The sequence below is a fragment of the Thermobia domestica genome, chromosome 3 (genome assembly GCF_964235325.1).
Source record: "Thermobia domestica chromosome 3, izTheDome1.hap1.1, whole genome shotgun sequence".
NCBI classification, from domain to species: Eukaryota; Metazoa; Arthropoda; class Insecta; order Zygentoma; family Lepismatidae; genus Thermobia; species Thermobia domestica.
The window spans coordinates 64,629,689-64,652,776 of record NC_137456.1 but is presented as its reverse complement, the minus strand read 5'-3'; the positions used below and the strand labels follow the sequence as shown (position 1 = coordinate 64,652,776).

General features: G+C 36.0%; 1 protein-coding gene across 1 annotated transcript in view; it reads right to left on the bottom strand.

The window, feature by feature from the left end:
• Positions 1 to 23,088, bottom strand: part of LOC145680457 (tetratricopeptide repeat protein 17) — a 176,172-nt gene that overhangs the window by 30,185 nt on the left and 122,899 nt on the right. Inside the window, exons 5-11 of the mRNA XM_081751008.1 lie at positions 22,844 to 23,011; positions 19,469 to 19,588; positions 18,191 to 18,345; positions 16,856 to 16,995; positions 13,754 to 13,995; positions 9,208 to 9,463; positions 2,825 to 3,049 (exon numbers count right to left, since the gene is read on the bottom strand). Of these exons, the coding sequence (XP_081607134.1) occupies positions 2,825 to 3,049; positions 9,208 to 9,463; positions 13,754 to 13,995; positions 16,856 to 16,995; positions 18,191 to 18,345; positions 19,469 to 19,588; positions 22,844 to 23,011 (1,306 nt within the window). The remainder of the gene's footprint in view (positions 1 to 2,824; positions 3,050 to 9,207; positions 9,464 to 13,753; positions 13,996 to 16,855; positions 16,996 to 18,190; positions 18,346 to 19,468; positions 19,589 to 22,843; positions 23,012 to 23,088) is intronic.

Below are 23,088 nucleotides of genomic sequence, written 5' to 3'. Positions count from 1 at the left end.
CTCCAATGGAGAGAAAGAAAGGAACTTCTCAGCAAGTAAATATTAGCACTTTTTATTCTGTGAACGAAAAAGATAACACGTGGCTGGAAAAGATTCTTTGTGAAAGAATATAGAAAGGGTCTACCCGATTTGCCATAAGTACCAGATTGTGTCACGTGATCAGGTCAAAAGTCACGTTGCGTGATAAATCGAGTCTGGAGATTCCCAATCAAGATGTGTGATATTTCAAGAACGTAACCTCCGCGTGGGGCGCCCTGGGTAATTCGAAGAAGATGCATGTAATTTATCATTATTATTGATTTTACTCAAACAATTTGACTTTTGACAGTGTTCTATCCATATCTACCTTACGTGCTATACATCGTTTTTAAGGCCTCATTATGTCTTTACAATAAGCTTTAAATTAGCAATCTTCTTATTTATAGTTTTTGAGATATATATGGACGATTTCATCTTTTTTATTGATCTTTCATTGACTTTAATGTTCATGTTTCATGATTCTTTTGTCTATGTTGCATCCATTTTAGGACAATTTCTTTTCTGAATGTAGAATCTAGATAGTCTGTTCTATATTTAAGCTGAATTTCAGCAATCTTTCTCTTTTGGTTCTTGAGATAAATGGAGGAATTATTTGTTTTCCTTTGACGTTGATGTCTCGTGCTTTTTGACTATGTTCCATCCATTTTAAGACAATTTTCTTCTCAGATATAGAATCTACATAGTCTCTTCTACATTTAAGCTGAATTTCAGCTACCTCCCCCAAAGTTTGCTCACATTGTTGCAACCGGATAAACCCTTTTAACCCATTACGGTGGTTTGGATTCCACAAACTGCAGGCTCATGTTACATATCTCAGTGAAGGACGCTATGCTTCAATAAACAACAACAATCGAAAAAGCATGCAAAACTACTAGTCAACATATTTCGCACACTAGAGTTGCCCAAGATGAAGACTACCGAAAAGCTACAATGAAAGAGCTAAGATACTATGGAAAAGAACTACTTTTTTAATTTTTTTTAAAATACCATTCTTTTTTCAATATACTTTAATAACATTGACGCATGTAATTAAATAATTGGATGGAATTTAACACTTTGTACCGCTTGCTATAACTTCCATGAATTATTTCAATCAGTGGCATAGGTAAAAAGAAGAGTATCCCGCTCTACCCTTGAACAAGATACTATGGAAAAATAAACATTTACAATTTAAGATATTTATACAAAAAAATCACTATGTCCTGAAAATTATGCGAGCTTCGGTTCTTGAACCTCCTTGATAAAACTCTGGTACTCCACTGATTTCGACAGATTCTTCTGTATTCCTCAGTACCTTGGATTATCTTACTGGATAATTTTATCACATCACACAAATACATATCATAATGTTTAACTGTTCTGCAGGTTGACAAGTGAGGTTACAAATGTTAATAAACAAGTTCTATTACTCTTCAGAATGCTCGATATTGAATACAGTTTCCTGTAACAACCTTAATAAGAACTGGTATTCGTGTTAAAAAAAAAAGTCGGGCTCAGTTTTTCAATACATTCACATATGTTATAAGTTTTCACTTTGTTGTCTACGATTAATATTTACTTCTTATGCGGTATATACACTGAAAACTTGTTCTTAAAAGCATGATTTTGGTGTATACAGTTACTACAGGAAGCCGTGTTTTAATGAGAAGTTGCACTCCAGTGCAGCTAGGGTGTTGGTATAGTCAGAGCTGATTCCAAATATTTTTTTCTCAATGCTGATTTTGAAAGCGCTTAGTCTGATTTCTTCTCTACGCTGCTGTTGGTATCCAGCTTTCACATACACAGTACAATTCTACTGCGGATTTTTACGTGTGTCCAAAGTGAAAAATAAGTGGCAAGACGGAATTGTGAATATTGATACATTGTGAGTAGCATTATTTCAAACAAGCTTAGGGATGAAAATAAGTCATTTATCACTATTCATGACAAAATTACACATCTATATAGTGTGACAAAAAAGTTAATGCACATGTTGATATGGGTGCTGTAAATAGTTGTCCTTTTGGACTCACTTGTCTTTTCGTTTGCTGAATTCACATGCACTGACCTTATCAATACATTATATGAGCTGGGCATTGTAAGAGTTAAGAAAATAATTCAAGGAATCAAATGTTATGAAAATTAAGTGTGATGAATTATCCTGTAAGACTATTATGAATTACATATTAGGATGAATGTAAAACTGTTGCTGGTACAGGGTACGAGTGTGTGGACATACTTCAAGAACAAGAAATACGCTCACTAGCGGTGAAAATATTTGTTGATAGTCTTAGCATTCCACTATATATATCAACATTGGTTATTTCTTCGACAGTGACAGGTATCCACCATTTACTCGGCATTTAAAATAAATTAGTAAATATATGAATAAATAAATACTAAACAGAAAAATAGTGGAAGAAAGGATATGGTGCATATTAAAATGTACTATACCAATGAAAATCAGACTCGTTCCACTAATTGGGGCTACGTAAGTAGAAGCGAGAGAAATGGACTAAAAATTTCAACAAAAGTACAGAGAGACTTAAAAGACAAAGGAGGTATGTAGAGTCTGCTCTTCAAGATCACAATAAGTGGCAAGAGCAAAGGGAAGTGGAGGCTTAAAACAAAGCGAAATTCCGGTCCTTTGCAGCTCAATAGTACCACAATCTGGCACTTGGCTCACGATTTGATTTCAGATTGTACTACATATTCACAATACTCCTAGCTAATATTTCAATCAATTATTTTATACCATGTAAAATATCATAGTTTTTCTCACCAATACAAATCATTTACCACTTACCTCCACATTATTTACAAGTAACGCTTCTTTGGCAAACTTCAGTGCGTCATCTGGCTGTCCAAGTTTAAAAATAAGAGATCCTAAATTCACTAGAACTACATCCCTTACATCATGAGGCACGTTATGCAAGGCATGGCGTAGGCATTCAATACCATTCAACATATTACCGTGAACTCTCCAGTACAACCCAGCTAACGTATGCAAAAGCCAACTTGGTCCCACTTTCTGAAACGGAAGAAAGAACAATGTATTCATAATATATTATATAGCTTAGTTTAAAATATTCTTGTATTTACGAAATATTTTAGCCCCTCAGCAAGTTACATGGTATATATTACGAGTGAACGTAAACAATACAATGTTAGCAAAAAAGAAAAGAAGTTTTAAAATCCATAGGCCACTCACCGTTTATAAGTAAAGGTTTAAAAAAAAAATCAGAACCTCACAACCTAAGTTTTTGTTTTATACGGCCCCCAGTTCGATTCCCGGTGAGGACACTCGGTCGAAAAAGTATAAAAGCTTTTTCAGGCCAACCACCCGAGTGAGGTATTCCTAGGTTTTCCTCATTCATACGAGGCAAATGCCGGGATAGTATTTAACATACAGGTCCCAGGCCGCTTGCTTCCTCCCCTTTCTTCGGATAGTGTGATCGTCGAGGGACGTCATCCCTTATATGTGACGGGCTGACATGGCCATAGATGCCGAAAGCCCAGAAATCTAATTCCTAAACCTTTTCTTTTATAAAATACCAACTAGTAAGTACAAAATATTTTGAGAAAACATTCGTAAAAAAAAAACCTCTAGCTTGCTATAAGAGATTATGTCCACTAACAACTATCTAAACTAACTCCTACACGCACACACGTTTACAGCTGACTAAATGTCTCTTTTCTCCATACGAACAGTTTTAATAGATTGAGCAATGACTCTATACCAGCGTTTCCCAACCTTTTTCAACTTGCGGCACACTACGGGTGTAGCTTGAATTCTCGTGGCACACTCATAGATATTATTATTATTATTTGCAAATATAAAATACTATTTTTTTTTCTGTGACTACTGATCTTCTCACAGAGATGAAATCTCGATCATTGGTTTTCTCCCATCCTAATTCATTATCCTTATTTTTTATTCTAATTTTAAAATAGAAAACAATTGCAATGAAATATAGGACTCAGATTTTTAAAAACTCTCTCTTTTTCGAAAACTGTATCCAACCTTTCACTAAGAACGAAGATCACTAAATAACGAACGAACAAACAAATGTCTTGTACTTTTAACTTTGCTGTTTTAACCAAAACCGGTGCATATTATTGCAATCACACAGCTTGCGATGCGTCGAAGTCAAAACACAACTGTTGAACAAAGTGTTGTTCTGTCATTCACGTGCGAAAGAGTGTTCTGCAAACGTTCACTTGACACGTACCGTACAAGTGCTTCCATTTCTCGGTGTTAGTATGACTCTCAATTGAAGCGTAACATAGCAGCTCACCGTGGAAGTGTGTACGAGCCGAAATACTGTCTGCTACACAGTAATAGATGTAGAATAATATATTACAATTACAGTAATATTTTTCCATGGCAGAAATTCATAGTAATGTGAAACACAAAAATATACATTTTTTCCTACGTCTTGCAATTTGGTTACTATAGAATTAATAATTTTCTTTCGATTTCCTCGCGGCACACCGGTTGGGAAACGCTGCTCTATACTAATGAAGAACACAGGTACTCTAGGTACGATTTTCACTAAAGTAAGTGCCGTGATTGGTTTCGGACAAAAAAGGCTCTCCACAACGAGTGAAGTATCCGAAGGTAAAGGCTCTCTTCACTGAAACGGGTCTGAAATATTGATCACGATATACGTAACAGACCTGAATATACAGAAAGTGAGATTTCTAGAAAACTTGCTAAAACTTACAGTGGTAGGACCCCTTCCTAATAATTATGAGGATAAATGAAGCTGCTCTAAATTTACTCACCTATACACATACACACTGAAACCTCTCGCCTAACTTGCTATCCTCCATAGTACTAATACTCTGCAAGTTGGCCGTCTTGTACTTTGAAATGGGTCAATCCATACGAAGTGGTCCAGAGCAACCTGCTCTGAACATCTCCGAAAATTATGAAGTGATGAACCTTGTGTATGAGAAGGTCAATAACACTATTCACGTTGTCGTATGTACAAGTGTTCCTGAATAGCAGCCATCTTTGTTGTTGGTGGAGTGCCATTTTAGGCATTTCCAAGCGTGTACGAAAACTATAGTTGCTCAGGACGTATGAATCAGACGAACACGAAACAAAAACGAATGTTTACAGCAGAGACTGGGGTACACGGGAGAATATATACCCTTGCTTTTAAGTAATATCAGTATTCAGGGTTGCAAACATGCATGCATGAAATCACCAGAAAAAGTAAAGAAAATTACACTTTTAAAGGGGCTGTATGTCGGAATGATATAAAGAGGACAGGGTCATAGGTTTTATGCTGAATACTATTGCATGTAAAGAGACTCCAAAAATATCCACAGCCACGATACTACTGGTGCCATAGATTTATGAGGATCCTAAAGTTGATGCCATTTTTGGGGCGTAATATTTCAAGAGGGGAAAGTTTTGAAAATTGCTGCTTAGGTCACAAAGTAATTCTGTATGTGAGTAAACTATTATAAAATATCAAGACTGATATTGCATAGAAAAAAGTGAGGACATGGTAAAAACGCGAAGAAAGCATGTCATTGCTACTCTATATATATGGGAGAGGGAATTAGCTCTCCCCTTGCACCCACCACATCCATCGTCGAACTGGGCCGTGGTATTAAGGCACGCAATGTATCAGTGTGCCTTATCATTGAAATCAAATCCCAGTTACGGAACTTAATGTGTTCAGAAGAAATTATCTACGCTATATAATGCGTTACATCTATCTATGCTTTATAATGTAACTTTGTGAACACATTAACTTCTGGATTTCAATGACACTGTCGATACATTGAGTGCCTTAATACCGCGGTCTAGTTCGACGAAGGGTGTCGTGGGTGCAAGGGGGAGCTAACCCTCTCTCCCATACAGACGTGGCAATGACCATGGAGCTAGAAAGATCGCAACAAACTCGCAAACTTTTGCACAACTAAACGCAAACGAAAGCGGGCCTAACTGCTGAACCATGCGTAGTTTTTTGAGATCTAGTATGAAGCATATCCAAACATTAAAATTTTTCCGAGCTATGACCATCGTCACGCAAGTGCTTTCTTTGCGTTTTTACCATGTCCTCATTTTTTCTCCATGTAATATCAGTATTTTTTTTTTCAATAGTTTATTCACATACAGAATTACTTTGTGGCCTACGTAGCACTTTGCCCTCCTGAGATATTGTAGAGGATATCAGGCTTAGCACCTATTTTGAATTCTCCCTGTATGTTGTTATTTTGTTTTTCAAACAAGAAATTGTAATTATTAAATAATAAAGAAGAGACTTCCCTATGTTGTCACCTCATCCCAATACAAATTCATGCTTACCATTCTCTTCCTAGTTTCCGTAACTTCACCAAAACAAACTCAGCCACGCCATTTCAGCAATTAAACTTCCCTATTGACCAAGATAATTGTGATGAGCTAGTCATCCACGTGCGGAGCACCAGGAAGAAGCGAAAGCTAGGAAGTAGAACAAAACCAGGGGACACGGAACCCTCGTGGTGAGAAGTGTGACAGGAGCCGCCAGAAACACACCTTGGACCCCTATTCAGAAGAGTCGTCGCAGCAGCAATTGAGAGACGGTCGGCACGCCTGGGCCCTCACCATCCACTGCATGACAGAGGTGTCATTCCGAAGAGGCCAGGACATCTGGAAGCTGTTGCCCTGAGGTCGAGAGGTTCTTCACTCTCGAACGTGAGGTCCGGGATCGATACCAGACGGAAACACTCAACGGATTGGAGGATAAGGCTTCACCCAATAATTGAAGAGGCTCATCATATCGAAATGGCTGAGGTACAGTAAAACCCTTTCCTTTCCTAACCTTTGCATCTCTGTGATCTCTTCTATTAGAAAACATGCATTTCATTTCATTCATCCCCAATTAATTACTTCAGCGCTGTACTGCTCAGATCCCCACGTACTTTCTCTCTTGCCATGCGAAGTGCTATCCCCACATTCTTTCAGTAAAGAACTGATAATTGAGCAAATAACTGTGGTTGTAACCCCACAGAACAGTACAGCAAGAATATTACGCCCCAAAAATGAAATCAAAATTACAAACTCCAATTTTCAGCCCCATAAATCTACGGTATGAGTAGTATCATATAGCTATGGATACGTCTGCAGACTCTTTACATGCAATAGTATTCAGCACAAAACTTATGACCCCCACCCCCTTTATGGCATTCCAACATACAGCCCCTTTAAAGTGTCATTTTCTGTACTTTTCCTGGTGACTTCACTTAGTGGTTTGCAACCCTGCATATTTATTTAGAAGCAAGAGTATATATTCTCCCGTGTACCCCAGTCTCTCCTGTAAACATTCGTTTTTGTTTCGTATTCGTCTGATTCGTAAGTCCTGAGCAACTACAGTTTCGTACACGCTTGGAAATGCATACAATGGCACTCCACCAACAACAAAGATGGCCGTCATTCAGGAACACTTGTACATACGACAACATGAATAGTCTTATTGACCTTCTCATACACAAGGTTCATCACACTTCAATTTCTATAATTTTCGGAGTGGTCCAGCAACTACTTTCGCCATCTTTGGACCACTTCAGATGATTGATCCAAATTTGACACCATCATAACTTCGTTCTTATGTTGGATCTGTTAAATTTTCCTCCACATGTTGACTGCTCGAACTTAACAATGTATTTTACTACTGTTATGTTGCAGGCTAACAAACCACCGGTCATCCTGTCGAAGGCGTAGATAGATCACGAGGAGAAAAGATTTGTCTATTGGGACCGAACTGTCCAACAAAAAAAAAAGCATTATTTTTCGCTTTTCATGTCTTTGTCGGCCGCTTTTAATATAGTATATGTACTGTTTCCAGTAAAGCATTTCGACCCATTTGTCTACAATTATCAATATATTTAATCAACACAGCTGAACTGATTTATGTTCTTTGAATGGATATTCTTTGCTTTTTATTTTATTTTTATTTATTTATTTATAAGTATTTTTACTTCTTGGCAACATTTGTAGATCATTAACAAATAAGAAATGGGTTTACGTTAATAAGTATATATTTGTACCTACTGCTTTTCGGCGAAACGAATGAGAAATAAATCATGTACCCGCAGCATTTTCAAAGAAATTTAATCTACACAATCATAACGATAGTGTACGTGTGCGAAACTAAAACAATATACAGTGAAACCTCTACTAACGGACACCTCTATAAAGCGGACACCTCCCTTAATGGACATATTTTGTAATCCCCAAACACTGGAATAGGAAAAAACATATTGGCAAACCTCTCTAAAGCGGACACTCTCTATTACGGACACGAACAGTCTTTTTTGTCTTTTATAGGTATCATTTACCTCCGTATTACGGACACTGTCACCAAGGAAACATTGTGACAACATTTTACCCCCTCAACTGTCTGCTCAGCAACCCAGACGAAGCGTCTCTGTTTAACAAAACTCTTATGTCCTTTGCTTGCATCCCACTCCCACCCAAGCTGTTTTAGACACAAAAGTGATTGACAGTTGCCCGTCGTTAGGGATGACACGTTATGCTATTGTCCCGTTGGAGTCTTTAACCAACCAGAAGACAAGTTTAGTACTTTTTCCCCCTCAGATATGTATATTGTCTCAAAAAGGACACTTCAGGACTGCAATTACCCCACAAATTAAAGCGCCATACTGAAAACGAAGGAAGTACTGATAAGTGTAAAATGCAGAGAATTATAATATGTTATTTCCATGTTGTGCCTCGAACATAGAGTATTGGATGACAGATAATGCATGTAATATTCGTAAATACGTGATTTATGCAAAAATATTTTTTTCTAATTGTATATTACCTTGCTAACTAATTTACATAACAAAATACTGAAACCTCTTGAAGGCGGACACCTCTATATAGCGGATAATTTTTGATTCCTCACGGATGTCCGCTTTAGAGAGGTTTCACTGTACTTATTAAATGGAGCATTTTATACTGCTGAAACTTTTTATCTACATAGGTTTTGTTACTTATAAAGTATAAAATAATATCTAATGATTCCACCTACTAAGAGGATTCATAATTTAAAATACATTTATTTTCTGTAAGTTGACTATTTTTCAATGAAGACACGTTAACACAGCATTGGTTAACATAGCCGACACGTTTACTTAATTAAGACACTGAAAATATTCAAAAACACGTCTCTCAATCATACCTACCTTATTCAGAGCTGTAAGTATTCTCTGACCAATTTCAGCCTCTACGATTTTCTCCCCATGTACATATTTCAGTAAATGGTGCTTCAGGGATGGGTCCGGAATCTCACTGGAAATCTTCTCTCTGTCCTTTAATGACGGGTAATCATCATACGGTTCTATCTTTCCTGTCAGTCTTTCACAGATGGGTGGGTACCATGGCAGAGAATGCTCTGAGCCATATTCCAGTCCTATTAGCTCATTTAGATACATATGCACTCTGCAAATAGGAACCCACAGATTAATAAAGTACGACATAAAACAGCTAGATTTGAGTTACAAATGTCACACAAGTCAAGCTGAAATCAGAACGGGAAATAAGGCAACAATAGATTGCCATAATTAGTAGAGTAGACAACGGAAATGGATAAATAGACACTACATTTGCTCTTCTCAGTAATTATGAAAGGTACAAACCAATTTTATTACACCAGTATTATATGTTTTGCTATGAAATGAAAATGAAAATAAATTTTTCGGTTTTATTATGCCGGCTAGGCTAAAGGAGACCGTGACGATGAGAAATGAATACAATGGTGGAATGAATTAAGTGGGAGGAAACAGGAGAACCTCAAGAAAACCCACGAACACGGTGTTTGTCTACCACAAAACCCACTTGGCACGAGCTGGGATCGAACTAGGGACCTCACGCACCAGAGGTGAAAGCTCTACTACTGAGCCACCGTGCCCCTGTTTTACTGTGAGCGATGCCTAACAAATATAGAATTATCCTTGCATGTACTATTTGTATACTTGTACAAAAAAAAAAAAAAATACAAATAAAAAAAAAAAACGACGTTTTGGATCTACACAAGGTTCGTCTTCAGGTTGTTGAACAAATAAGGGAGAAAAAGAAATTACAATTAAAATCAAAATTAAAAGGTAAACCTGCATTGATCCGTCCTACGTGTAGGTAATTCCATTAAATAAATTCCCATATGGTGTCGGCATGTTGTCTGCTTTCAGAGTTAACAGCACGCCTCCTACAAAATTCAAATTCAGAAATTGATCCTTGGTCCAGCCCTGATCCAGGTGTCTTCTGTCCAAATTCAACCTGGATCCCTCATTTGAATAAAAACTTTTTTTTTATTACCAATCTATCTGTATTATTATTATTATTTTGTTTATATAAAATTTTCGTCTCGTTAGTGTCATATGTAATACTCTATTTCAAATATTGCGACAATTCAAGAAGTCGGATATTCCTTTCTCCGTGATCCGTATGATCTTTAACTTTAGTTTATACATTTCTTTTCGTGCACCTTATACATGTTTTTCCACAGAATCAAAATCTTGATTCATTGATTTACAAGCTTTTCCGAAAAATAACTTTCACATTCTCCTACACCAGGCATGGCATCGAGAGCCGTACGAGACAATGTACAACATTTTTCACAAGAATTGAGTAGCCATATTCAATTTATAAACTCGTTCGTCGTACACTATTATCACAGGAACATAAAAATTGTTATAACGGTAACCAAAATACTTACTAAAGAAAAGCAGAAAAATATATTTATTTTACCATTTCAGTGCAACACTTAACCAGTTTACTAATAATTGGTGGCACCCTCTACACTGGATGTTCCAATGCGGAGCATATTTTCAAAGCGAACATCAACTACCCAAGAAAAACTTTCAGCTCAGTTTAAGAGATTACGTAAGAAATTCATTTTCAATAACGAGTCAAGCGGGCCGGGTTAAAGGACTCAGTGGGCGGCCCGAGGGCCGGCTGTGCACATGGTAGTCCTACATGTTTCTTTAATATTTATCTGGTTTTATATCCTATTTAAACGGAATCTTTTAAACATCTTCTCTAGTTTATTGTTTACGAATTGAAAGTTTGGTAAAGCAATCTACTTCTCATTTTATCTGGTTCTTTATTCTGTACCATGTTATAAGATTATAGAAACAAAATTTATACCTTTGTTGTCATTCTCTAGTCCTGTAGTTATCCGCATCTCTATATGAAATAGAGAAATCTAATATCTACATCATGGTTCAACAATTGCTACATTTTCTGATCCCAAAACCGTTCTGGTCCCATCTTCAGGAAAAAGCTAGTTACAATTTTAAGAAAATTGAATAAAGTGCAGAAAAAGCGTACATGAGAAAAGAATTTGTCAAGTCTCAAATTCTGAATCTGTCAATTTTGTAGCCCTAATCGTGTAGATTTAGTATAGTAATTCTAAAGTGTTTATAAAGTCTAAAGATTTTTACGATATGGTAATTCCTCTAACTTTGAATCTTGAATGTATTCCACAAGTCCAGTACTAATGCATGTTATTTGAACGTATGAACCTTTGCATTCACAAACTGCCTCAAAAACATTAAATAATAATGTGGAGTTCCGGAAAACAATTTTTATAACCTGTAAACTCTTCTATAGATAAAGGAAGGAAGGACAACAGCCGTAACGTTTAAGTTAACCTCTTTGAAACAATTTTTCAGTCTGTTAGAGCTATTTAGTTGAGTTAATTTTGAGTTTAATGCCCCGTTCAGCAGCAAGGCTATATGAGACATGGACCTACTGATTAACGTGGAATCTGAACCACATGAGCTCCCACCGGGAATCGAATCCGGATCTCCCACGTCAAAGGCGCGTACGCTAACCGCTTATACTGATATTTAGGTGGAGCTAAATATAAATCTATTTTTATCTCTTCTTTGTCTGTTTTTAATTTTGTAAAGCATACAAGATGTATTTACTTCATTAACCTATTGTTTGCATTAGTAAAGATTTTGATTTCTTCCTCAAGATCCTTATTGTTTAAACACAAATTGTATAATTTTAAATGAAGTAATTATGATATTCTGAGTGAAATCTCGCAACCGTTCATTGCAAGAGGTATAATCAACAAGATAACTCATATTTTTCATAAAATCATGCTGAAATTTTACCTAGGTTAGTCCACAAATTCTTATTTTTAATGTAGAAGAAAGAAAGAAAACCAATGCTAAATTCGTTATTAACTTGTAATACTGAACATGTACCTCACTCAACACATAAAAGTATTTACCTGATGGTACACAGCAAAAATGAGATGTTGAAACAACACAAAATGACTACCACTTTAGCGTGTTACTTGTGTGTTAATTCAACACCAAGGACATCACCTTGCGAGCACATCAGAAATAACTAGTTACTGGTTGTAAGAATTTGCATTGGCTTTTATTGTCTGGTATGAGAAAAGCTTTATTTACGCAGTATATTTGGCATGAATACCAAGTAACGAATAACGTTCTATGTTTTCTGTAATCGGGCACAGTAATAATTTTGTAAACCCGTGAATTGTCTGACAACAGTTACATGAGTAGCAGTTCTGCCATCTTCTCTTCTTATGTGCTAAGACATAAGGAAAACCGGTAGCAGCAATGCTATTCATGGAACTGTTGTCAGACAATTCAAAGGTTTGCAAACTATTATTGTGATCGAATTACAGAAAACATAGAACGTTATTTGTTACTTAGTATACATGCCAAACATACTGCGTAAAGCTTTGCTCATACCAAACAATAAAAATCAAAAATACTCACAGCCAGTAACGTGTTATTTCTGATGTGCTCGGAAGGCGATGTCCTTGGCGTTCAATTAACACACAAGTAACACCCTAAAGTGGTAGTAGTCATTTTGTGTTGTGTCGACACCTCGTTTTTTGCTGTGTACGATTGCAACACAATCATATAGATAGTAAGCAGAAATTTTGATTATATGATTATACATGTATCAACTAGCTGTAGTTCACACATCACTAGATACTAAAATTATTCTACCCTGACAGTGTGCTGAGAATACACTGCAAACTTCCAGTTATCCGTGTTAATCAGAGGACAAAACGGCACGAATAAATGAAAAAACGAATAATCAGAATTTCTGTTGATCAGCTGCCACTATCATATAGAACACTTAGGATATTAAGGTTAGTGTAAAGGGACATGTTTTGCCGATAGATGGTACTACAGTCTTCGTATCTCTCCCATGTATTTTTTACCTTTCACGAAATTTACAATTTTTCTTACAAATTTCCACCTAGACACTTTACATTTTTAGAGAAGGAACTTCATAATCTATTAAAAGGAACAATTCGTGCCGGTTTTTTATTTAGAATTTTCTTCATTGTTGAAACAGTTTCATTGTTAAAGGTTTGGATATCCATTACAACAATCAAGCCATTTCAACAATGAAGAAAATTCTAAATAAAAAATCGGCACGGATTATTGCCTTCGATAGATTATGAAGTTCCTTTTCTAAAAGTTTGAAGTCTGTAGGTTGAAATTTGTAAGAGAAATCGTGAATTTTTGTGAATGGTAAAAAATACATGGGAGAGATACGAAAACTATAGTACCATCTATCGGCAAAACTTGTCCCTTTAAACCAACCATAAAATAAAATAATGGGTATATTTGACAATGCTAGTTATTTATTACTTTAACATCTGTATAATGCAAAAATTATTGTTCTTCTTTTAACATTACTCGATTTAAACAGAAAACAGAAAAAATGGCTTACTCATATCCCTTATCCTCTGGTGGCAGAAACACAGACGGAAAGTCATTCATCTGAGGAAATTTGGAAATGTGAGTCTGGCATTCTTCCTGAGTAGGCCACTCGTCATGCTCATACATTGTTTCTTTCTTGGATGGAAAATCTGGAAACTTGGGCGGTTTAGTCGGCTGATGATAGTGGCTCACATTTGGATTCACTGGGTTGGATTTGCTCCTCTTTGTCATTTGCTCGCTAATCTTTCTCGCCTAACAATAAAACAAAAGATTAAGAACATGCAGTAAAGAAACAATACCAAATAAAAACATAAATAACGGAAAATATTCATCCAATATTTCATTAACATATTTAATTAGCTTTTTCAAGTGTATTACGGATCAGCTTTTAAGTTAAAGGATTATTACAAAATAAATGTAAATACTGCCTTGTTTTAGTTTTAAACACCTTATTTTTAATGCTGCTCATAAAGCCAATTGCACACCTTAAGAAAATATTGGGTGTATATTCTGCATTTCCGATGATATGGTAAATACCTTTTCCCACCTAAGGAATAGTTATGTTTTGATTAGAGCCCTGTCGAATCATACAACTATCAAATTATTATCAGTTCATTTACTGTATTGGTTAAGCTTATTGTAGCTGGATTTGTTCATTTCCTTATACAACACCAAGTAGGAACGGATAATATCTACTAATGAATTGAGATTCGAATTAAAATTCTGGTTTTAATGCAGGCATTGTAGTCCAAGCAGGATCTGAAACTGAAAAATGAAACTAAGTTTTACGTCCCACGATTATGCCAGCTAGCTAAAAGAGACTGTGATGGTGAGAAATGGATGAAATGTTGGAATGAAGAAAGTGGGAGGAAACGGGAGAATCTCGGGTAAACCCACGCACACGGTGTTGATCCTCCACAAAGCTCGCTTGGCACGAGCTGGGATCGAACCGAGAACCCCATGCACCAGAGGTGAACGATCTACCACTGAGCCACTGCGACCCCTGGATCTGAAACTGAGAACCCGCACATCAAAAGTAAGCACTGAAATGATAAGGATACGAAGGTGCCATTATTATAGATGGAATTTACTATCCAAAAATATTCAGTTCAAGTAATTAATCTTTACACAAATAATTTACCTCCATAAGACTGCAGCCCACAAAAGATTCCTGCCAGCCAGCAAGATTAGTTTTAGTTGAAAAAAGCGTTTCTGCATGGGCTCTCTTTACCGTTATTTCTTGTTTTTGATATCCAAATTCAACTTCAGAATTCAAATAGCTCTCCACACTAGTAGGGGCCAACATCACAAATTATGTGCCCCACCTAGATTCTAAGCCTGGATCATTCACCAGAAGACAAGCGTGCTATGTGCTCGACTACAAAAGGCACGCCATTGAATGTAATAATAAAACGAGAAAACAAAATAGATCAATAAACATTCAATGTTAAAGGAGAAACATAACATTTGTTACCTACTCTCAAGTGGAATGCGACACTGAAATCTATGTGAGAATGCGAGTTTGAAGACACCTTCTAAAGCGGCAAGTATTAGGATGCTCTACAAAGCAGGGCTCTTTATTTTACCTGACCTACTTACGCTGATTCTTCCATTGTTACTAAAATCGTTTAATGTCAAAGAAAAGACAAGATGAAAATAAGTCAGATTTTATAGAATATCACAATAAGAATGTCCAGTTTGTCTCAAACATTATGAAAACTCTCCCCCTTAATTTTAGAAATATTTTTATTATACAAAATGAAATTCTTATCATTTGATTTATTGTAGCTGGATTTGCCCTCTTCACGTCTTTTTGCAATACAAATTGACAATAGATATGATCTATTATTAAACTGAGATACGAATTAAAATTCTGGTCTTATTTCGAGCATTGTAATCCAAGCAGGATTTATCTTTATTAGAGTATACGTGCGTTTAATACTAATTTCATTAATAGAAAAATGAAATGAAAATTTTTGAGTTTTACGTCCCACGGTTATGACTGCTAGGTTAAAGGAGACGGTGATGAGAAAAGAATGAAAATGGTGGAATGAAGAAAATGGGAGGAAACGTGAGAACCCGAGAAAACCTATGCACACGGTGTTTCTCCACCACAAAGGCGGAAGCAGGGTTTGAACCCGGGACCCCATGCACCAGAGGTGAACGCTCTACCACTGAGCCACCGCGGCCCCACTTCATAAATAGGATTCTTTATATTATATTATATTATATTATATTATATTATATTATATATATAATACCAGAAGCATGCATGTGACTTACGAAGGAAAATGGATCCCATACAATTAACGGAACGAGCCATGAAAAGACGGAAAACAACTTGCGAAAGTTTGATTGTCAGGCAGAAAAAGGGAATTCTTTTCTTTATCGAATTGTTACTGGCAACAAAAAAATGGATTTATTTTGACACACTAAAACGCAAAAGATAATGGGTTGATCCAGACCAGCCGTCAACATCTAAAACAAAACGCAATATCTACAGAAAATATGCTTTACTTTGCATGTGATGGGATCAGAAAGGTGTTTTGTACTTCGAGCTGTGGAAACCTGGTCAAACAGTTACTGTAGACCGCTACCAATGAAAATCACTAGATGTGAACCGAGCATGTAAGGAAAATCGTACAGAATAAGCCAATAGAGACGATAGAGTCGTATCCCTTCATGGCACTGCTTGACTACATGTTGCTAAGCCTGTCCGCGAAACGCTAGAAGCACTAGACTGGGATGCTTTACCCCGCCCCGCGTACTCACCAGACATAGTCCCTTCCAAAACGCATGTACTTTTGGAACAGCTCAACAATTCTTTTGAAGTGAAAAACTGGCTTGATGCATGACTTGCCTCAAAAAATAAGAAATTCTTGTAGGGATGAATCCGTAATTTAACTGAAAGATGAACGAAGGTTGTAGCTAACGAAGGACAATATTTTGAATAAACATTTTTTTTCGTTTAATAAATAAATAAATAAACCAACGTGTTTCACTTGTCAAAAAATCTCGCAATTCATATTCACACATCTAATATTTGCAAAATAATAATAATAATAATTGTAATGGATAAAATAGTAGTAATAGTAGAAGAAGACGAAATTACCTGTGTTTCAACGCTTTTTAGTAGCATTTGGAGACTTGAAGTGATGTCGATCTGTAAGTTGTTTTCCAAAATCTTATTGTAATTCCGTCCACAACTGAACAGAGTACGTTCATCTTGCTGATGCTGTATGCAATTTGGACCTGAGAAAATAATAAAAATAAATTTACCTTTATTTTTTTTTTTTTTTATTAGTTTACACGAAGCAATTTTTTTAATTCAAAAGAAAAAATCATAAAACATTCTCCAAATTAATTAATGTGCACATGTTTTCACTATCTCCCTGTGCATCTGAAGCATCATAAACCTAAACACTTCAATACAGGTAATAAAAAATACTCAATTATCACTTAACCGGAGAAAAAATTTAAAGTACACTCATGTCCAAAATGATTGTCGCATATCTGTCTTGTAAGAATATAATTTGATAATGATTTTGCAGGGTACTTTTAATACTGATACTATGTGTATACAGGGCCGTGCCGTAGAAAATCAGCGCTCGGTGCGAGAGTATACGACGGCGCCCCCATACATATATTCGCAATAATTTTTCGTATCATCTGTTTTTCCTTTTTTCTCCCGAATTTTTCGCCCCTCTTACTTCGGCGCCCGGGGTCGTCGCCCCGCTCGTCCCCCACGGCACGGCCCTGTATGTATAATCGGGAAATGTATATTTGTGGTAAATTTCAGAGGAAAAGAATTATAATTACGAAAATTAGAATGAGTAAAATAAAATGTTGCTAAATGGACAAGAAAATTTTATTTTCGTTTTATTGTCCTTATTTACTGTTCTTTTGACTTGACATTTGCCACATAAATGTCTTTGCCGATTATACACATACTAACATTATAAGAAATACCGGGCGAATTCATTATTAATTATATTCCTACAACATATTCATAGACATGCGTCAATAATTTTGGACATGAGTGTACATTTCCACATGAACTAAATATACTTGTTCCTTTGTATTGTTATCTCTGACACAAACATCTATTGAGAAGTAATTATTTCAATTCAAACTACAATCCTAAATAAAAAGAAAATCCTTTAATTCTTCAAAATCGTAAAACTCAAGCGACTACATCCAAAATGACAGTCTTTCCAAGATGATAGAGGATAAATTCTTAATTACTATTTTATCATGTACCGTAAACAGGAAGTAGTGTAATGTATAGTACATATATACCGTTCACTATCCTCGGAGACTTAAATGCAGGCAAAAGTAACGAATCTGCTATATCTGAAATCAAGGATACAACAGCAAAAGACGAAGAAAGAAAGAAAAACGAAGAGCTGATCGAAGTGAATCAAACTAAATGACATGCCTTCCTTACCCATCTTAAGAGCAGTTCCCCATTGTTCTTCACTGAGGCCAAAAAACTTTATTTCATGCGGTGCTTGCTCTCTAATAAACTTTTCTTGCAGCTGAAACAGCCTTTCTTGCTTCGTTCTATAATCCTGTAACTGTTGTAGAATATCCTGCAAAGAACTACACACAAAGAAATGTGTTAATAATATGTATTAAATAGATTAATCAACTTCAGATATAATAAAATTATTTGTTTATTTATTGACATTTATAGCGTCTTATCTTTATCACTGAGACTTTGATATATGGTTTTATAGTTTAACGTGGAATCCGAATCACAGAAATGCATTCAAATTTCAAGGTTCTCCCACTTCGAATCGAACCCAGGATCACGTGCACCAAAGGCGCGCGCTCGCTAACCATTAGACCAACAGGGACGGCTACATATAATAAGATATTTAACGATTAAAACAAATCAATGACAGCATATATCTATTCACATACAAGCAATATTATGTTTAAGAATAGTTCAGAAATAGGAAGAATGTAACTGTGGGGTAGCTGAAGTATATTGGTTTAAACTGTATTACTTCTCTTCGCTGCTGTTGTTGTTGTTGCCGCTGATAATAATATAATTAATATAACTCAACAGATTGATCAGGAAAAGTCCTTAATCCTTAAATGTGCACAAAATTCACGACTTGTCACCATAGAGAACAACGGGATCCAAGATAGACTATGAAATTAAAAAGACAAACATGAGATCTGAAATTACATGCTCTTCAGTCAGGAAACGTATGAAGTTAAGGAACTGAAATCTTTCAGTTTAACGTCCCACGGTTATGTCCTTTCGGTTAAGGGAGACGACGATTAAAGCAAGTGAATGATGACGGAAGAATTGGTGGAATGAGAAAGTGGGAGGAAACGGGAGTACCCCGAGAAAACCCACGGACACGATGTTGTCCACCACAAACTTACTTGGCCGGGGATGTATGAGGTTGCGGGCTCAACTAATTAGGTGATACTCGTATTTCTTCATTTAAAATCCTATAAAGACGAAATAACACAATGTATAATATTTTAATATCAAATAAGAAAAAGCAAATCAAATAAAGAAAGGAACAAAATTCCTAAACCATATTAGCCAATATCTAAATTCATTACCACATTTCAATCGAAATGAGAAATGAAAAAGAAACTAATTAAGATTAACATATTGACAAGCGCACGACAAAGTAAGCAAACAAACTATTTCCTGTATTATCTACTTGAACACGTAATAATTACTACATTTAATACTTACTTATGTAAACTTAGTAACGCTTCTTCTAGTTTCTTCAGACATAGTATCACGTGTTTCCCTTTTATTGCCATTTCAAAATCTGGTTTAATTTTCAGTGCATTATCATAGCACGCCACAGATCTGGAATTAAAAATTAGTATAAACAATTATTGTACCTTCATGATTCCATTCTGATAAGTCAAAAGTAAGCTCTGATTAGTCAAAGAATAACTAACTAACTAACTCACTCTATGGCCTATGGAACCCGCAGGTTCAGTGCCGCGTTCACAAAAGCTCTCCATTGACTTCTATCCTTAGCTAACTGCATCCAGTTTCTACTTTGTATTCCTATCTCTGCGAGATCCATCTTAATATTGTCCTCCCATCTGCGCCTAGGTCTTCCTAATGGTCGTTTTCCTATGGGTCTTCCAGTCAAGGCTTTGAAAGCATTTCTACTTTCTTCCATTCTAGCTACATGACCTGCCCACCTAAGCCTCCTAGACTTGACGAACCTAACAATGTTGGGTAAACCGTATAAACTATGTAGTTCCTCGTTATGAAGTTTCCGCCATTCCCCATTCTCGTTCCTCTTGGGTCCGAATATTCTTCTCAGGATCCTGTTCTCAAATACTTTCAGTCTATGTTCTTCCCTCTGAGTAAGTGACCATGTTTCGCAACCATACAGAACAACAGGCATGATTATCGTTTTATATGTTTTAAGCTTCAAATTTTTCGACAGAATTCGCGACGACAAGAGATTTTGAACCGAGTAGTAACACGAATTCCCTGCTTTTAGTCGACATTTAATTTCTTCGTGAATATGATTTTCATCTGTTAGTCAAAGAATAATCAATTCAATTATTATTTAAACTCACTTCCCTAACTTTCTCCGATATACAGCGTGTTAAGAAAAGGATTATCCAGAAACAATGCCTTCTCATTGTAGGTGGTACCAAACTTCACGGGAAACCGCACGAAGTGTTAGAATTTTAGCCGTGCATGCAAAGAGAATATTTCGGCATTCTCAAGGTCAACCAACAGATGGTGCCATACACTTTGGAGCAACGGATTTTCATTGTCCAAGAGTACTACAAATCCATCAACAGCCTAATCACTGTATTGACCATACACAGTGTTGGTTCCTGTTTCATCCCATAGTGCTTGCAGAATGTTCAGCAAATTGTTTCCAAGCTGTTGTTGCCTTTTAGTACTGTTGGACGATCAGAATCCGTTGCTCTAAAGTGTATTTTGCCAGTTATTGATTGACCTTAAGAATGCTGGAGTAATCTCTTGGCATGCAGAATTCAAATTCTGTCATTTTATAAGGCTATCCGTGAAGTTTGATGCCTTTACATGCAGAGAAGGGAAATAGAAGACGAGTTTTGGATAGTTCTTTCTTTAAACACCCTGTACAAAGTCTCTTTCTCAAAAGTATACAAAGATTATTTCCAACTACAATTAGAATGATATGTATGAACCCTCTTAACTCTTTTATCATTTCACTTACTTGAAATTCTGAGTCCTGAAAATTCCTTGTAATTCCAAGCTTTCAACTCACTGCTGGAGCCTTATTCACGGAGGATAAAATAGCAATAGAAGAAATAAAAAAGATAAAGTAATAGGCTTACCGGGGTAGAGCAGTGGAGAAACACTTTGTGGATTGTTGCCGTTCACACATCACACTACAACAGCATGCACTCACGATTTGACGTGTGAATAGCAGCAATCCACAAAGTGTTTCTGCCCTGCTCTACCTCCTTGAGTCCTCTCCTTAATGTTTTTATTTCGTATTTTTATCCTCCGTGAATAAGGCTCCAGGAGGAGAGTCGAAAGCTTGGAAGTTCAAGGAATTTTTAGGAATCAGCATTAAATAAAATTACTTTTAAAATTCCTGGGAGTGGTAATATACTGTCTAAATTTAAAATATTTTCAACTTTTCTAGATAATAATTATGGCAACTTTTATTTTTATTTTTTTTATTTTTATTTATTTTTTTTATTTTTATTTATTTATTTTTATTTACTTATTTATTTTTCTCTTTTAACTCTGCACCTTCATCAGAGTACTTAGAAGAATGGATAATGGTGTTACAGAAGTGTATCCATTTACCTATCTTTACATTTTGTATTACTTCAAATTTCCTATCCCGTCCTTGCAGGATAAAAGCGAGGGTAACACAATACTCGAAAATAAATTTTGAAAACAGAACACAACTTACAGGTGACTTCAAATATTTAATGTCTTCTTTGCGTACTATAGCTTATTACTACTTTTATTCCCCCTGCAAGTATTTTTCACGTAAGCGACATGACATGCCCATTTTAGATGTCGTGATCAAATTACCTTTACGATACTTGCTGATATGTATCTATGTACTGTGGAGTTCTGTGTTATTTTAACTATCTATATTAATCAGCTTCTTAGTCTCCTTTTGTATTAAACACCTCTCCCGAAATTTTGTTCCCAGAAGCCTTCAGCCTGTACTTCCACACAAGTTAATGCCCAGTTTTCAGATCCATACAGAACTCTCTTACATGATTGAAGCCAATCTGAGGGCTTTTAGTTGCATGATGTATATTGCCCGTGATCGACATTATTTCTGTCTTTCAATACTTGAGTTCGCTACCTGTTAATTCAGGAAGCATCTCAATAGCCTCACGATGCTAAGTGATCATCCCCTCCCAAAACAGAATAAAAATGCCCGCCCGGAAATCTAATCTTAGACAACACGAACCAAAATAGAACAGGCTATATGAAGCCTCTAGAATAGTAACAATGTATGTGTCTATTGTTAGTTTGGATACGATGACTTGAGCTAAGAACTGTTTGTACCTGTATAGTTTGCACACAAACAAAACTAACTTTTCTCCCTTGGAAGTAAAGATCTAAGGGTAACATTATTCAAGGGAAGTCCAGTTCAGTCTCCCTGATGCTTCCTTGGCACAACGAAAAAGTGCCTCTTGTTTGTGATGGGGGCAAAATTAAACACAGAGATATCAGCGTGTGGCTGCTAATGCCTTGTTAAGAAAATTTGGTTTAGTTTACAATTCAACTACATTTGAACTGATACTTCGCTCGTATCCGTGATGTATGAACCAATCACCAATCACATTGAGGAATTAGAGAGGAGGGCTCATACAGAATATGCTGATGCAAAACAAAGTAAAAATAGACATGTTGCTGGATACGTCGTTAATATTCTCATATTATGACTCTGTAAATTTTTAAGTTCAAATTTCTTCGGTATTTGTAGCAACAATAAAGGTGTATGTACCAATAATAGTATGACGTTTTCCCGGAATTACTTTACCATTAAACTTTTTTCATGGTTTTAGATTATTTAAACAAATCAGACATTCATACACACACAATAAATTAACAAAATATAAACGTTACCTGTTGTAATCTCCGAACACTGCATAGACATTTCCTAGAGTAAAATGGCTGACCACTTCATTTTTCTCATGATCTATGGCAGCATGTAGCACCACTGCGGCCTCTGCAGGATGATGAGATTGATGTAATATGTTTCCAATGTTTACTAGAGCTATGTCTTTGTGTCTCCTGAAAGCATGAAAAGAAAAGGCTTTTGTAAATATTAAAAAAAAATATTCTAGATTTATCAAACGGGTTCAGAAGCA